Source organism: Lygodium microphyllum, chromosome 30, assembly GCF_053477565.2.
Source record: "Lygodium microphyllum isolate KBCC chromosome 30, Lygodium_microphyllum_v1.1.10, whole genome shotgun sequence".
NCBI classification, from domain to species: domain Eukaryota; kingdom Viridiplantae; phylum Streptophyta; class Polypodiopsida; order Schizaeales; family Lygodiaceae; genus Lygodium; species Lygodium microphyllum.
The window spans coordinates 18,524,010-18,541,654 of NC_141164.1; the positions used below are offsets into that span (position 1 = coordinate 18,524,010).

Consider the following 17,645-nt stretch of genomic DNA (forward strand, 5'->3'; position numbering starts at 1 on the left):
AAAATGAGAGGACTTCTCCATCCACTAGAGATTCCTTCAGGAAAATGGGAGAGTATCTCCATGGATTTTATTATTGCTTTACCCAGAACACAGGGGGGGGACGACTCTGTGTGGGTGATTGTGGATAGGTTAACCAAAATGGCTAGGTTCATTCCAACTTCAATTGATGTTAAAACACCAAAATTGGCTAGATTGTTCATAGAGAACATATACCGATTGTATGGCCTTCTGGCAAATATAGTTTCTGATCACGATAGAAAATTTGATAGTCAATTTTGGTGTGCGGTATTTAGGAAGTTGGATACTAAACTTAGCATGAGTACGGCGGATCACCCGCAAACTGATGGGCAAACTGAAAGGGTTAACCAAATCCTTGAAGATATGCTTAGGGCATATGTAAGTAAAAGGCAAACTAATTGGGACGAGTATCTATCGATAGCAGAGTTTGCATATAATAGTGCCAAGCACTCTTCCACTGGATATAGTCCATTTATGTTAATGTATGGGTTTCAGCCCAGAGCTCCTTATGCAGTAGGACTGCATAAGAAAAGGTTCAGGCAGCCAAGGATTTTTTGGAGGATATGAATAGTATGTTAAAATTTGCTTAAGAAAATATTAAAAAAGCTCAAAATCGAGCTAGAGCATATGCAAATCCTCAGCGAAGAGACATCTCCTTTGAAGAAGGAGAATTGGTCTATCTTAAGGTGCCTGAACAAACCAAAACCATGAAAACGGGACAATGTCCAAAGCTTTCACCCAGGTATTGTGGTCCTTTCACAATACTTAAAAAGGTGGGAGAACTGGCTTACAAGCTCCAACTACCTGCTGGTAGTAAAATACATCCAGTTTTTCATGTAAGTAAGTTAAGGAAAAAGCTGGGTGATTTGGATAATCTAATCTTAAATGATAACATTGAGGAGCTATTAGATGACCAATCTAATCCACATGAACCAGAAAGAATATTAAATGTTTGTAACAAACGAACAAGGAATACTATTTATCAAGAATGTTTGGTTAAGTGAAAAGATTGTTCAAAAAAAAGCTCAACATGGGAACGAGTAAGTACCTTAAAGAAAAGGTTTCCCAATTTACAGTTAGACCTTCCAAGTATCGTTTTCGAGGACGAAACCGATTCTGAAGGGGAAGGAAATGTTATATTTATAAGGTAAATTACGGGAAACAGGCACGAGGCATGACCGTCCGGGGCCTTGGGCGCCCGAACGGGGTTTAGGGGAGCCTAGAATTAAAGAGAGTCCAGGAATAGTAGGACTCACCAACAAGTGACGGCTAGCAATCAGATCACGATGGAAGTTGCTAGCAATGACTAGGCAAGGCTGGGAGGAAAAAGCAAGATCTCCTGCCCTTTGAGTGTTGGACTGATTCCTCTAGAATTTTTCTTCGTCTGCTGAGTCGCTTTGCATTCGTCTGCTCAGTCGCTTTGCAGCTGCGGAAGAAGGAATACGAACACGGAGGGAGAGAGAGAGAGCAGAAAATAAGGAAGAGAAATCTGCACTGACTGAAATGAATGTTGAATACAAACGAGAAGGCGGAAGGAGACTGATCAGTCCCTGCACGCAACCCACAGCGTCAGTGAGGGCACCAAATCAGGCTGATGATGATGGTAGCACCACCACGGGAGAGAAGGAGTGTTGGAATCTGCAAGAAGACAAGTGATCAAGTAGGGAGGGGGGCTGCCTATAAATAGGCAAAAGGACAAACCCTAACCCTAACCCTAAAATGGGCGCAAACCCTAAAAATGCCCTAAAATGGGCGCCCCACAACAGTGACCAAAAAGTGGCCGGGCAGCCAGTGGCTGCCCACTAAAAGAGGCCAAAAAGAAATACACATCCTAAGACAGCCAGTCAAGAGTGACTAGCCTCCCCCATCATAACACATGACAAACATGTCAAAGCTCCTAATGTCCTCGTCTGACTCAGACTGAGGCTCATAGGCAGGAGATGACAAGGCATGACAAACATGACTGCTAACACCCCCTCTCAGATCCTGGATGTGGCTGAAGGCCGAAGAGGAAATAGATCCTGGGGTGGCAAGAGGAATGCCAATGTCGATGAAGTCCGTCGATGTAGACTGCCGCTTAAGGAGCTCCTCACGATCCTGGGAATCCCCCTCTAAAACACTAGGGGCCAGGGAATCCACAGCCGCATCACCGAGATCGTCCACCGCTAAAAGGGATGGGGGGTACGAGGAAACCACCGGAGGAGAAGGTGGGGGATGGGAAGGAACCTGTGGAATAGAAGGTGCACAAGCGGGAACGAGTGTAGCAATAGACTGCCTCGGAGGACCCTACATCAAAGAAGGGGAATGGAGCCTGTAAAGCCCGCTCTCCTGCCAACTTGTAGATAAGACAGCTCCTGTAAAAGAATCCTCAATAACAACGGCATGCTCGGTGAAGATCACACGTGTGCCAAGCCTCGTAAAGCCATAAACTGAGAGGAGGGGAAGGCCCAAATCCGGAATATGTAGGGCCTGTGAAAAGGAGCTCGAAGATCCGTCGGTAAACAAAGGCAATGTGCCAACACCACGAATAGGCACCGATAAAATGTCACCAACAGTGACTGAACCCTCTGATGGACAGAGATCCTGTAACAAATCACCTCGGGGAATCATATGACACGAAGCACCACTGTCCACTAACCAAGGCTGCGCAGAAGACACTGTAGCCACGGAAGAAGGATCCTCCTCCAAAGCATGGATATGAAGGAACACTAACTCATGGGTAACAGCTAGTGTAGAGGTAGAAGAAGGCTCCGAGGTAGAACCACCCTTCGCTCCCGGACAAAGGTGAGGGTACTTCTTCCAGCATTTCTCCTTGGGATGTGTCCCTTTCCCACAGTGTGGGCACTTTGGTCTCTCTGAATCTGAGTCAGAGCTTGAAGAACTGTCCTCCTTCTTAGCCTTTGACTTCTTCTTCTTCTTCTGTCCTCCCGAACCTGAACAAAGGCTCTAGTGGAGTCGGATCCACTAGCACTGACCTCTCTCAGTCGGTCGTCATGCTCCAAGACAAGCGGAGATAGCTCCTCCCATAGAAGCTTCTCACAGGTCCTCGATGTAAGAAGGCTGGTGTAGAAGACATCAAACCGAGGCGATGGCAGCTGAGTCAAAAGAATCATAGCCATGTTTTCAGAAGATATCGCCCGACCGAGGGATGCAAGCTCATCCCTCATATCCTGTAATCTGTTGATGTGGTCCTTCATGGAAGGACTATCATCAATAGCAAGCATCCGCAACTTCTTTTTGAGAGATATCCGGTCGACAAACGTCTTCTGTTGATAGAGAGACGCGAGCTTTCTCCACACGTCTGCTGCAGTCTTCAACCTGTGAACATGAACAAGGACAGAATCCTGCAAACTCAGAAAGAGAAAAGATCTCACTCTAGAATTGAACCGATCCCATAGCCACAGAAGCTGAAAACGCAGCTTGGTGGAGTGTCGCCCAACTAGAGGAGGGCCGCCCAGGCTGAAAACACAAATTTGGGGATGACGCCAGCAGCAAACGCAAATAGGTTGACACCAAAACAGGCCGCCTTGATCAAGAAGATGGTGCAGAAGGTGACGCCTCTGCTAATGGAGACGTCTTGACCAGCAAACGCAAGGTTGTGAGTGTTCTCCCGCGTAGATCTCAGCTCTGTGTATTCTCCTTCGGCTCTGATACCATGTGAGAGTGTGCTACGGAAGAAGGAATACGAACACGAAGGGAGAGAGAGAGAGAGAGAGAGAGCAGAAAATAAGGAAGAGAAATTTGCACTGACTGAAATGAATGCTGAATACAAACGCGAAGGCAGAAGGAGACTGATCAGTCCCTGCACGCAACCCACAGCGTCAATGAGGGCACCAGATCAGGCTGATGATGATGGCAGTACCACCACGGGGGAGAAGGAGTGTCGGAATCTGCAAGAAGGCAAGTGATCAAGTGGGGAGGGGAGCTGCCTATAAATAGGCAAAAGGACAAACCCTAACCCTAACCCTAAAATGGGCGCAAACCCTAAAAATGCCCTAAAATGGGCGCCCCATAACAGTGACCAAAAAGTGGCCGGACAGCCAGTGGCTGCCCACTAAAAGAGGCCAAAAAGAAATACACATCCTAAGACAGCCAGTCGAGAGTGACTAACCTCCCCCATCATAACACATGACAAACATGTCAGAGCTCCTAATGTCCTCGTCTGACTCAAACTGAGGCTCACAGGCAGGAGATGACAAGGCATGACAAACATGACTGCTAACAAAGAATGATAAGAAGAGAGTAGCTGATGATGAGGAGTATTCAATCCCAAATGAAGGACAAAAACAGCGGCAAAAGCAGCCATCAAATCAAAAGAAGATGAAGCCCTTTGCACCTCCTAATGCTCCTCAATTTCGCTCCAATCTATACCCACAAGCAAAGAAACTTTCCGAAGAAGAAAAGCAGCGCTTCATGAAAGAAGGGAAGTGCTTTAAATGTGGACAAACAGGCCACATAGCGAAGCAATGTCCAAAAAAAGGACAAAGCAAGGTTTCTGACAACAAGCCTAAGTCGCCAGTGAAAATCAATGCTATCAGTAATGTAGTTGCAAACACAACTCACACTCCAGAGATGCGCAAATTATTAAAAGCTTGGGAACAGTTGCAAGGTAAGCAAGCACTATTCTTGATAGATCTTGGGGCGAATGAAAATGTCATTTCCTTGCAATTAGCTGAAGAGCTTGGATTAAAGAATGAAGAGATGGACACTCCAACAAAAGATCGCCAAGCTTTAAATGCCGATGAAGGTGACACAGTGAAGACTGTGACACCCTTGGCAAGCTCAAGTTTCAAATTCAAGGCTACAGTGACGAAGATACCTTCTGTATCGGAGACCTTGATGGTTGCGATGTGATTCTTGGTATGCCCTGGAATCATAGAGTAGATTCAATCATCTTCTCTCAAAAAAAGAAGGTAGAACTCACTAACAAAGGCAAGAAGTACGAAATCCAAGCTAGAGTTTCTGGAGACACCATACCTATGGTAAGCCATATGCAAGTCTCTAGAGCAATTAAGGATTGTGTTCAATGTTGTTTGCTTTATGTCACTGATGTAAAAGATAATATGAATGCTGAAAACCAAGAGCGACTTCAGCTCTTGGAAAAGTATAAAGATTGTTTTTCGGAAGATCTTTATTATCAGCTTCTCCCAAAAAGGCCAGAAGACCATCATATTGATATTATTCCGGGCAGTTCTCCTCCTAATATAGCACCATACCATGTGAGCCATCCTCAGCAAGAAGAAATCAGAAAGCAAGTCGAAGACCTACTCAACCGTGGGCTAATTAGGCCAAGTAGCTCACCATTTTGTTCATCGGTTCTTCTTGTTCAAAAGAAAGATGGCACATTCAGGATGTGCATTGATTATCAAGCCCTCAACAAAATCACTATGAAGAATCAGTTTCCTATTCCCAGAATTAACGACATTTTGGATCGTCTAGGAGACTCAAAGGTTTTCAGCCGCATTGATCTAAAGAGTGGTTATCATCAAATTAGGGTAATACCACAAGATGTACACAAAACTACTTTCCGCACTTCATACGGTCTTTATGAATTCTTGGTGGTTCCTTTCGGATTAACCAATGCACCAGCCACCTTTAATCGAATGATGGAGAGCATCTTTAGAGAGCATCGACAATATGTCGGTACTTTCTTTGATGATATTCTTGTCTTTAGCAAGAATGAAGAGGAGCATCATCAGCACTTGGAGATTGTTCTACAATTACTTCAACAAAATCAACTCTTGGTAAATGGTAAAAAGAGTGAATTTTTTATGCATAAAATAAATTACCTTGGGCATGTCATCTCTTCTGAAGGGATTCAGATGGATCCTGAAAAGATCAAGATAATCCAAGAATGGCCTCATCTTCATGATGTACATGAGGTGCGATCGTTTCTTGGCTTATGGTCTTATTACCACCACTTCATCAAGCATTTTGCATATATGGATTCCCCACTTCATGACCTTACAAAGAAGAAGACCTCTTTCCAATGGAAGAAAAAAGAGAAGGCAACCTTCACAAGGCTGAAAACAGCTCTTACTTCCGGACCTGTTCTTATCATTCCAGATTTGGTAAAACCATTTGTGGTGGAAGCAAATGCTTGCGGTGATTGTATTGGTGCAGTGCTAAATCAAGAAGACCATGCCGTAGCCTTTGAAAGCCGCCATCTAAATGATGTGGAGAAAAGGTATGACATTTATGAACAGGAGCTCTTAGTAGTGGTTCATGCTTTGAAGATATGGAAACATTATCTTTTAGGCAATGAATTCCTTATTAAAACTGATCATCAGAGCTTGAAGTATTTAGAGACTCAAAAGCATTTGCAGGAGAAACATGCAAGATGGGAAAATTTCTTGTCTATGTTTCATTTTCAAATTATGTACACTCCAGGGAAACAAAATGTAGTTGCTGATGCACTTTCTAGAGTGCCTCGCATTACAACTATTACAATGGCTCATCATGAAGATTTTCAAACAATGAACAATACTTATGATGAAGATACTGATTTTGCAGCAATTTGGTCAAATTTACAGCAAGGAGGTTCTCATCCAGATTATTCCATCAAAGATGGTTACCTTCTCATGAACAATCGCCTTTGTGTTACTCTTCCTGTTCGACAAAAGGTGCTTAAAGAAAGTCATGAACCCCCTCATGCAGGGCATAGAGGGAGGGCAGCCACTCTAAGTGCAATTGAACACTACTTTTATTGGCCAACATTACGAAGAGATACACATAACTTCATTGAGGCTTGTCTAGTATGCCAAAAATCCAAGTATGATAGGCAGAAGACTCCAAGATTGTTGCAACCTCTTCCAGTGCCCAAAGATCCATAGGAATCTATCACAATGGATTTCATCTCAGGTATTCCAAGAACACATCGATTCAGCAAGCAATCACATTTTATTCCATGTCATAAAACATTGAAATCCGCACAAGCTGCAAGACTTTTCATTCAACATATCTTCAAATTACATGGTATGCCTTCTGAGATCATTTCAGATAGAGACTCCAAATTCACAAGTAACTTTTGGCGTGCTTTATTTGAGAATTTGGGAACCACTTTAAAGTTCTCCTCAGCTTTTCATCCTCAAACTGACGGCTGAACAAAGGTGATGAATCTTACTCTTTTGGATATGTTGAAAGCTTATGTTAGTAAACATAAGTCACAATGGGAGAAATATCTTCCATTATTGGAGTTTGCTTACAACAATACAATGCACTCATCCACAGGAAAAGCTCCAAATGAAATAGTACAGGGTAAAGTGATTCCTCCTCCAATTATTCGTACTAAAGATAAGATTTTTGCTGCTGATGAGTTTGCTTCAAATTTAAAAATAGCAATGAATCAAGTTCAAGCCACTATCAAAGTTGCCCAAGAGCGACAAAAGAAACAAGCAGATAAACGAAGAAGACCTTTGGCTTTTGAAAAATGTCAATATGTCTTGCTAAAGTTTGATAAAAGCAGGCTCAAAAAAGGTTCCGATCAAAATTCATCTTTTCCAAAGCTCTCCAGTAGATACTTTGGACCCTTCAAAGTGATTGAGAAAATAAATGAAGTTTCTTATCGACTTAAGCTTCCTGCTCATTGAAAAATACACAATGCTTTTCATGTAAGTTTGCTAAAACCTTACAAAGGACCAGAACCAAAGGAACCCATTACTGAAGATCCCCCAGAAGTTGAAGAAACAGAGAAACTCTCGGAACCTAAACAGATTTTGTTTCACAAGGATCGAACCACGAGAAGTGGCCTTGTGACACGAAAATTCTTACTAAAATTCAAGAATCTACCCACAACAGCTGCACAGTGGGTAGATGAAAAATTCATGAAGGATTACCCAAACATTCTTCAGCCATATCAAGAAGCTTTTCAGCTGAGGACAGCTGAATAAAAGCCAGAGGGCTGTCACAACTCTATAGAAACAAAATTTGTATCATTTTTCATTAATTTGTCTATATAATGATTTATTAAATTTGTTTCCTTTGCACTAATTAGATATAAAGAAAAGTGCATTGGAGCTGGCCACTGATGAGTGGTCACAGGTTATGGTGGACCCACGCGGTGGGTTAGAGAAAAGATAGTTCACACTTCCACCTATATGGCCCGATTGGGCGCCTGTGACCAAAACTCACGCATATCAGGGTTAGACTCGCACACAGAAAGGATTGATGCCTTGAAGTGTGGGCTAGATCTACCAAAACAGACAGTTACAATCAACAAGATGGCATGATCATGAAATGCTTGTACAATGTGCATGTGTGGGCTGAAAGCTTGAAATGCACATTTCTTTGCATAGGAAAGTCACATGAAGATTCTGATACCGTTTTTGCGATGTACACGGAAAAGCTTTCATATGACACCCATATTGGGGGGTCCCTAAATTTTAGGAGCCTCGAATTAGCCTAAAAATGCTAGTCCTAAAAAAGAGGGATGTCATTCTAAAAATAGTAAATTCTGTACTATGACTGTGCTTACTAAATTTAGTTGTTTCTATTCTTGACAGTATTCAGCCCAAAAAGGAAGGCCATAGAGAAGAGACAAGTGTCAAGACACTTGTCACACAAGTTTCCAAGAGTCCCACCACTTGTCACATCTCATGACATGTGGCTGGACACTTGTCTTGTGCTACTCCACTTTCCCCTTCTGTACTAGCTTTTCCCTCTCCTATAAAGAAGAGCTCGTTTTTCTTCATTCAGTATCATTTTTCTTTGCTATAAACTCATGTACAGCACCCACAGATAGCCAGAAACTGGCCCCATCCATCCCCATCATCATCCCCACCTTCTCCATTATCAAATTCCTCCATATTCCCTCTTCTATCACTGCTGTTTTACAGGACAGTAAGCCTGTAAATTCATTACAGCACCTCCTTCTCGAGCTCTTTCTTCCATTTTAGCAACAAGAAGCAAGCCCTATCCATATACTGTTGATCAACGATGGAGAAATGCTGATTTCCCCTCTTTCTTCTCTCATATTGTAAAGAAATCAGTTCTTATCATGGCATAATAGATAATGCATGTGTATTTATACATCTTTGCATGATCTTGTGAGAGTGAGAATTACTTCTCCCCACTCTCAGGTTGATTGTAACTGAGCTCTTTCCTAAGGGACTTGGGTTGAGCAGAAATACATTCCTTCGGGAGGGGGTTGCCCATCTTCAACCCTCAATCTTGTCTCCATTACTTTTACATTTTCATGGCTGTAATTTTGTGAGTAATTTTCATTTTCAGCTTTAAGTGTTCATTCTCTTTTATATTAAATCTCGAAAACAAGCGAATATTATAATTGTTAAGCATACTACGTTGTTCGGGGCATTTACAGTTTTGGTGTTTATGGGGGGGTGTGGTGAATCTTAGAGCCTAGGTGCTTAGATGTTCAAACTTAGAATACAAATTCATACTCAAAACCAAAGCTTTCTAATTTCCAAGTTTAGAGAGAGAGAGAGAGAGAGAGAGAGAGAGAGAGAGAATAAACTTAGCCTCAATGCAAACCTGAGGCTAAATGACAGTTTGTTTATTAATTTTGTTTACTTATTTATGTTTTATTGGCAGAATGACACGTACAATAGTGAGTCACAGATTGCGTGGGCACTGGCACTGGCTCCTCTCTCCAACAGGAAGACCACCTGAATAATGATGATGGCTGAATGAGAGGAGCCATTGAATAAATAGGCCCAAAATATGCCAAATATGGCAGCTGGTCAGCCAGCAAATAAATGCCTAAATAATCACCAAGGCGACCACCATAAAATGCCTAGAATACCCAGTAATGTCAAGCATAGCCTAGACTCACACATGAGCTAACTAAACTGCTAACACCCTCTCTCAAACTTAGAATACAAGTTCATACTCAAAACCAAAGCTTTCTAATTTCCAAGTTTAGAGAGAGAGAGAGAGAGAGAGAGAGAATAAACTTAGCCTCAATGCAAACCTGAGGCTAAATGACAGTTTGTTTATTAATTTTGTTTACTTATTTATGTTTTATTGGCAGAATGACACGTACAATAGTGAGTCACAGATTGCGTGGGCACTGGCACTGGCTCCTCTCTCCAACAGGAAGACCACCTGAATAATGATGATGGCTGAATGAGAGGAGCCATTGAATAAATAGGCCCAAAATATGCCAAATATGGCAGCTGGTCAGCCAGCAAATAAATGCCTAAATAATCACCAAGGCGACCACCATAAAATGCCTAGAATACCCAGTAATGTCAAGCATAGCCTAGACTCACACATGAGCTAACTAAACTGCTAACACACTCTCTCAAATCATGGGTGATCTTATACAATACAATTATAATCATATACAACAAGCACCACCAAAATAGAACGATGGTGGATACCCGAGAAGTGGGTAATCAAGCCACCACCAAGGCACCTCAAAGAGAACCTGAGGTCGATGTCAATTGTACCGACTCTTGAAAATAGAGAAGAGTCATAATAGATCTCTGTGTTTATCAACAATGTCTCACACAAGACTATCCTATCAAAAATGCCTCTGAACATATGTGACCATGGATTCCACGCCTTTGTCCTAGACCATCAAAGTGTCCCCTCATGTGAGCTCGAACTAGGAGCCAATCCCGCTCTCTATCAAAGAAACAGCTCATCATAAACCTCAATGTCAATCCTAGCTCCAAGATTTGAATTTGCTAGCAATGCATCAAGAACATCCCTCTCTGGAACCTGTGCACTTGTATACTTGTATTGATGAGGCGTGGTTGCCCCATCTCACCACCCTCTCACACTCCCTCTCTAGCACTAGAGAGTGGTGAGAGATAGCCGCATCACGTGGACTAGAAAGAAGCAGAGGAAGGGGCAGTCAAGCCCTTCCCGCGGTCTGAAGAAGTGGATCCCTACCGCGCCTTGGACTTCCCCCTGGTTGAAGAATTAGAGTCGGAGTTTGAGAAAGAGGATGACTCTTCAAAGGAGTCCGCACGCGCTTCTTATGCTTTTTCTTCTTCTTTCATGAGGCTGCTAACTCTTTGCATTCCTTCGGCAAGTGTCCCTTCTTACCACAATGATAACACTCGATCTTTGACATCTTCTTCCTGTCATCCCTCTTGGAAGCCGTAAAGCTTCACTGGAACCCCCCAGAATGAGACAGAAACCTTCCTTGTAAACGCAAAGATGCCTCATGCTCAAGCAGCATTGAGGACATATGTGTAAAGCTCACAGGTGTAGATGACGTTTGCACTCACAAAACATTCGTCACTCCATGAAGCTCTAGGGGAAGCTTGTAGAGTACCATTCCCATGAGATGTGCCTCCGAAAGGACAGATTGCATATGTCGAAGCTCATCCTATACCTGTGTAACACGGAGCAAAAATAACTGAATAGTGTCCTTGGACTCAAACTTCATTTGTTGAAACTATCCATAAAGGGATAATAGCACACATGGGGAAGGTGCCTCGTACAACATTTGAAGCTTCGACCATATTTCTGGTGATATACATCGAAGCAGTGCAGAATATGCATGTGCATCATTCGAATCCCATGTAAGCACACGTTCCTCATGGTTATCCTCATCAAAATCTTCTGGAAGAGAAAAAGGTTGTCCTCATCAAAATCTTCAAGTAGAGAAAAAGGACGTTGAGGCCAAGGAATAGCTCCACATACAATGTACCAAATCCACTTTTGCACAAACTAGGCTTTCATCACAACACTCCAAGTAAGATAGTCAAGTCCATGCAACTTATCATCTATAAAAGTGCACGAAGGAGCCGTTTGGAGAGTGTAAGAAGAGAAAATAGAGAATAGAAGATATATAGAGAGAGAATACAACCAAATCGACAACAAAGTCTTCACAAAATGAGAGTTCACATGCAGTGTAACCAAAAACCTAATCAGAAATGAAGGCCAACTGCTGCAAAATGAAGAAAAAACAGTCAAAACATCAAAAAACGGGCTATATAATCAATCGCCTAGCGACAGTTACGGTAGAAAATGAAAAATGCAAGCTAATGGAGCATTTGATGCAGCAAGCTGGAGTCCAAGTCCAAGTGCACGCTGAAAACACAAGTAGTTGGTCTAAGAAACACATGCTTGATCAGTAAGGGAAAGAAAGACTTGTAATCAACAGAAAAATCACCGCACAAACTTGGATCCTGCAATCTGATACCATATCAAAAGTGGTGCAACAATGGAAGCATAGACAAGTCCTAAAATAAATTGGTGAACACAAGGCAAAAGAGAAAGAAAACAAAAGAACACAGCAAAAGAAGAGAACTCAAAGATGTGCTCAGGGAATGAAATCCATATACCAAACACGAGAATGATGTGTACAACAATGAGTCACTAGCTGCGTGGGCACCGACACCAGCTCCTCTCTCCAATAGGAAGACCACTTAAATAATGATGATGATTGAATGAGAGGAGGAGGAGCCACTAAATAAATAGGCCTAAAATATGCCAAATAGGACAGTTGGTCCTTTAGCTATAATTTAATGTTGGTTGGCCAACAATAAATGCCTAAATAATCACTAAGATTACCACCATAAAATGCCTAAAATATCCAGTAATGTCGAGCATAGCCCAAACTCACATATGAGTTGACTAGATTGCTAACACATCTCAGGCCCATCTCTTTATTTTTTGGTGTTTGGGATTCCCCGATAGGCATTTCCTACGTCTACGTTGTAAACGCAAATTAGAATGTGGAAATTGTCTAGAACAAGCTGATCAATGGCAATGACAACAATGTGGCCTACACAGCAGGTACAATGCAAATTGGAACAGCTCCAAATGATGGGAAACTATCTAGAACAGGCTGTTCAATGGCAATGGTAGCAAGGCGGCCAGCACAGTACCCCCAAATGATGGAAAACTGTCTTGAACTGGCTACTCAAAATGTGAAGATATGCTAGGGTTTGCAGAGAGAAAACATAGAAAGACTAACTCAAACTACTAGTAATACAATAAATGCAAACCCTAAACGTGAAATGCACAAACACAAATAGAGAAAAAAAATGACTCTAAAGTGAATGAAACAATGCTATAAATGAATGAGAGAATGTACAAAATGCTCTCGGATAGAATTGTCCAACAGCCGATGACACTCATGGGAGTGGGTTGAGGGAGGTGTCGATGTGTGCATCCATCGGAGATGGATCCTAAGTGCAATAACCACCAGCCAAGCAAAGGCTGATGAAAACAGAAAAACGACTTGCTAGAGGTGCAGATGCAAATCAAGCTAATGTTGGAAGTGGAAGGGCAATAGCCTCGAAACCACAACACAGCAGTCTCTAGGGCTAGGCCTGGAAAATGCAGCAATGTAACTACTTGAAGATGATGGCACCTGATCACTGGCAATAGTGGGAGGCTAGGCAACAAAGAGGGATGTCCTAAATTCTCTTTCATCTACTAATGAGACACCCTCATGTGCCTAGTAAGCCTAGATCAACTCTTGCTCCCAATCCCGTCAAAGAGTCGTCTACTTCTAGACAACCTCCAAGAGACTAAATGCCTCAATGGTACCAATAGACCATGTGTGACTCGAGTATACTTCCTTTTGACACTCCCTCAAATGGTCCTAGACGCTCCACATGGCTTGCTCCATTGCACTTGAATGAATCAGTCTTTGCAGCTAATTATCTTGCACACAGTGAGCATGAGATGTGGAAGGAGGCTCTTAGAGATCCTCACTAGCTTTCATCCTTGGAGCAAGAGCTAAAGAGTATCAATCAAAATGGGACTTGGACTCTCATTGGCCATCCTCGTCACAAGAAGGTAATCGGTACTAAGTGAATTTTTCATGTTAAGTACAAGGTAGATGGTACTTTGAAGTTTGGAGAAGTACACAACTCAGTGGTACAAGGTTTCCATCAATAAGAAGATATTGACTTTGAGGAGATTTTTGCCCCTACCATCCACCTAATGTTGAATGCTCTACAACTCATTAAAGGACAACATTGAAGGTAATAAGGTCGTTGTGCGCCCGTGCATTAGTTGTGCCACATGATATGGATTAAATACAAGCCATTCGATCAAGGGAAATGCATGGGAAAATTAGGAAAATGCAAGGCAGTAATTGCAAGGGTCACAGCAACTGCCCATTTGTCACACATTTGGTCAAGGTTGGTGAGAGCAACCAAGCAACCGAGGACATCGCACTAGAGACAAGTCTAGGTTGTAGCTTGTATCAAGAGCAAGGCACACAAGAATCACTAGCATTGAGAATGCTAGTGTGTGACAACAGATTCCTTGTGATTTGTGTAAGCTGTAAATAATAAATAAGAAATACTAAAAACCTTTGGGATCTATCGTGTGTTCTGTACCATGCAAGAGCATTCTAGTTCTGTTCAGTGCTCTCTTGTTTATTTGCTGATTTATTTGATGTGTGCAAGTTAAGTTTAAGATCACTACCCTTTTGATGATTCCCCAAGGCCAATTTCATTGGAGTAGTGCCTTTGTCCAATGCCCTAGCTACTTTGGGGTGAGACCTCTTGTAATGGACTGTGCTTTGCGATCCCTCTTGGCTCAAGCTTTGGGCTCAAAAGGTGTGTTAAGCTACAAAAGGTTAATTAACTTTAACACCCTTTTTCAACTCATTAAAACATCCCCAAAACTCAAATATTAGATGTCCCAAAAGTGTGTCCACCTGCCACCTGAGTGCTCACGTGCCACTGCCACCTGAGTCAGTTGGCTGGCTCATGTGGCTGTACATAGGGATCTATCCAACCACTCTACACATCCCCACATCCATCACCTGCACCCTCACCCTTGCTGCTCACCCGCTGCTGGCTGCCACCCCCAGATCAACTGCATTTGCTGTCTAGCACACCACCTTGATGTAGTACAGTTGCCACAAAGCTGCAAACCTGCTGGGTCAACCTCTAGCTTCTGGCAACCTGTATGGAGCTCTCTATCCAGCATTTCCAGCATCAGAACAGCTGCATTTTGCTGCTTTTCTGACCGTCCTAGCTGATGCCATCATCAGGACAATATGTTCCCTGCATTTTCTCTTGTTCATGTCACTGCCTGCTTCCCAGATCATCTAGATAGCTTCATTTTCTCCTCCAAAGACTGCATTTGTTTCTGTGCACAACTCCAGGACATCTAAGCTGCATTTTCTTCTTCTCCAGTAGTGATGGCATCTTCCAACATCCGAGCTTTCATGGTGTGCTACTTCAGGATCATCTAGAGGCTGTCTCGATCGATTCCCTCCTATCAGCCCACTCCTAGAGAGACAGTGGTTTGAATTTTTCTTCGCTTCTTGGACATATATTATTTTATTCGGTTCACTAAGTTATTCATTCACTCTACACTTGTTTTGAGTTTTGTTGAATCTCTCTCTGAGTTCAATTATTTTAGTTGAGTTCGTACAAAAGAAAGTACCTTCACCTCTTGAGCTTTGTAAGCAAGTGATTCCTCTTACCTAGAGGCAACATTTCACTAGCATTGGTGGATGCTATTGCTGCAAGACTCAAATTGCAGCAGTACCTTCTCTACATACATTTGTGCAAACAAAAAAGGTCTTATCAGAGTCAAAACCAATGCCTCTATCCTAGAATAAGACCTATTCATCAAAGGCTCCTAATCAATTAGATTAGGAGTTTGCAAGCTGCATTCTACCTTACTTTGACATGTGCAAGCTTTCAAGGTTATTGTTTAACCACCTTCTTTTGCCAGAATTCAGCTGGCCCACTAGCATTTGCTTAAGTTCCTACACAAGATTTGCCTCCGAAAGCAATATTCACTTCAAGGAATGGTGAGGTCTTACAGGCAAAAACCTGCATAACCTTGCAAGCAATGTGCACAATACAAGTGGAAATGCAAAGAACAAGACAAAAATTTTATTGAAGTGGTCAAAAGTTATAAGCTTTTGGACATTTTACACTGAACCACATAAGTAGAATGGCAAGAACAATACCTATGCCCAAATCAGGATGGCAGATTGCAATTCGAAGCCTCCTATAATCTGAAGGTTGTGACATTGAAATGTCAAAGAGTCTCTTTTTCCGTGTTTATCCTGAAATTTATAGCAAGGCCTTTGTTTTATTATTGGAAATAAGAACAATATGCTAAATGGCAAAGAGATAAATTAAAAGGAAAAATTTCGTGCGGCCTCCCTTTAGTTGAAAGGTTAGTACATAAATGGAACGATTTTGAAAACAAAAGCCACTGCAGAGACAATGTAAGAATTTGATTGGTTTCTATGTATTTCAATAGTGAAACAATGTGCATACACTGTTAATGACATGATGGACTTGCGCAGTCCAAAAATATACAAACGTTTATACAGCAATTATAATGGAAAATGCTGGTGGTCTTAGTCTTGCAATGTCATTCAACCACTCGTGCACGTTTGATTGGCAAGGTTATATACTTATGCTTCAAAATGCTTTCTGGTTGAAAACATGATGGTGGCACTTACAGAGAGACACGATTAACATGAAAGCAATCGCTGCTAGCATCCTTGTTCATAGTTCAGATTACCGTACTCATGAACGATGAATTTAAGAAGTGATGCTTATGCACTGTTCCTTTAAGCATTCTTACTCGGTTAACTTTCCTCTTTGACCACAAGGTGCGATCAGGAAACACTTAGATCATAATCTCGCGCAACTGCCCTGCTTCATAATCATCTTCCTTGTATGGCGCCTTGTATCAGAAGCACACGCAGCTGCAATTCTATCTCCTTCCTGAAAATCTCTCTCTCTCTCTCTCTCTCTCTCTCTCTCTCTCTCTCTCTCTCTCAGCCTGCGATCAAACGCCTAATATAAATATACTGGCAGCGTATGGAGTTGTCGGATTGTCCCGTCGACCGATGTTCAAATCAAATTTTGAAGGACGAATGCTACGGCTAGGTTCGGTATCATGAAATTTAGCGGTCGTCAACAGAAAAAGGGCAAAACTAAGTTGTAATCACATTTATGCTGCTTGAGACTTGAAAAAAAGAACCCCAACCTCTTACCGAGCCTAGCTGGCACTCGTACAATACCTTTAATCCAAACTCATCAAAGGTTTTGGAAGATGAAAAACGTTTTTTTAATAGCAAAACCAGATCTCTCTCTCTCTCTCTCTCTCATCAAGCTTGCTCAAAACCTTTTACCTTCCAACCGTTTGAGTACATCCTCTACTTCTCACATTTGAGTACAAATCCCAAGAATGGAGGGATGGTAGGACGTTCTTGCACACAAAAATGGCAAGGCCTTTCCTTTTCCCAAAGACGATGTCTTGCATGCACAAAACCTAAATCCAAGGTTGAGACCCTCTTCTCCTTTGCCAACACCCACCACAAACAATTCCTCAATGATTTTTGTGCCATCCTATTGGACCAATGCTCCTCCTCCAACTCTTTGTCCTACTAAGCCCTCAACTATTCCAACAGCCCTGTGGTGATAGCTTCACCCGTTGTTTCACCTTCAACTGCATGCTCACTCACCACATTAACATCTTTTTCTAGCAAGGGAACACCTACCTGCAATACAAGTGGCACATGTTGGACAACCACACCAACTATTCTATCTGCAACCCCAAGGAGGCCATTGAAAATAGGACCATCATGGAGCAAGTGTTGAGATTGCTACCCTCTAAGAAGGTACATGCTATGCAAGAAACCATCATCTAATTGACACCCAGGATAGCACATGCAATGTCAGGCTTTAGTTTGAAGCAAGACAAGGATA

General features: G+C 42.3%; 1 protein-coding gene across 1 annotated transcript in view; it reads right to left on the reverse strand.

Moving 5' to 3' along the window:
- Positions 1–16,860, reverse strand: part of LOC148009594 (UDP-Glycosyltransferase superfamily protein) — a 111,413-nt gene extending 94,553 nt beyond the window's left edge. Inside the window, exons 1-2 of the mRNA XM_087673310.1 lie at positions 16,516–16,860; positions 15,887–15,985 (exon numbers count right to left, since the gene is read on the reverse strand). Coding sequence (XP_087529436.1) covers positions 15,887–15,950 — 64 coding nt within the window. The 5' untranslated portion in view covers positions 15,951–15,985; positions 16,516–16,860. The remainder of the gene's footprint in view (positions 1–15,886; positions 15,986–16,515) is intronic.
- Between the last annotated feature and the right edge of the window lie 785 nt (positions 16,861–17,645).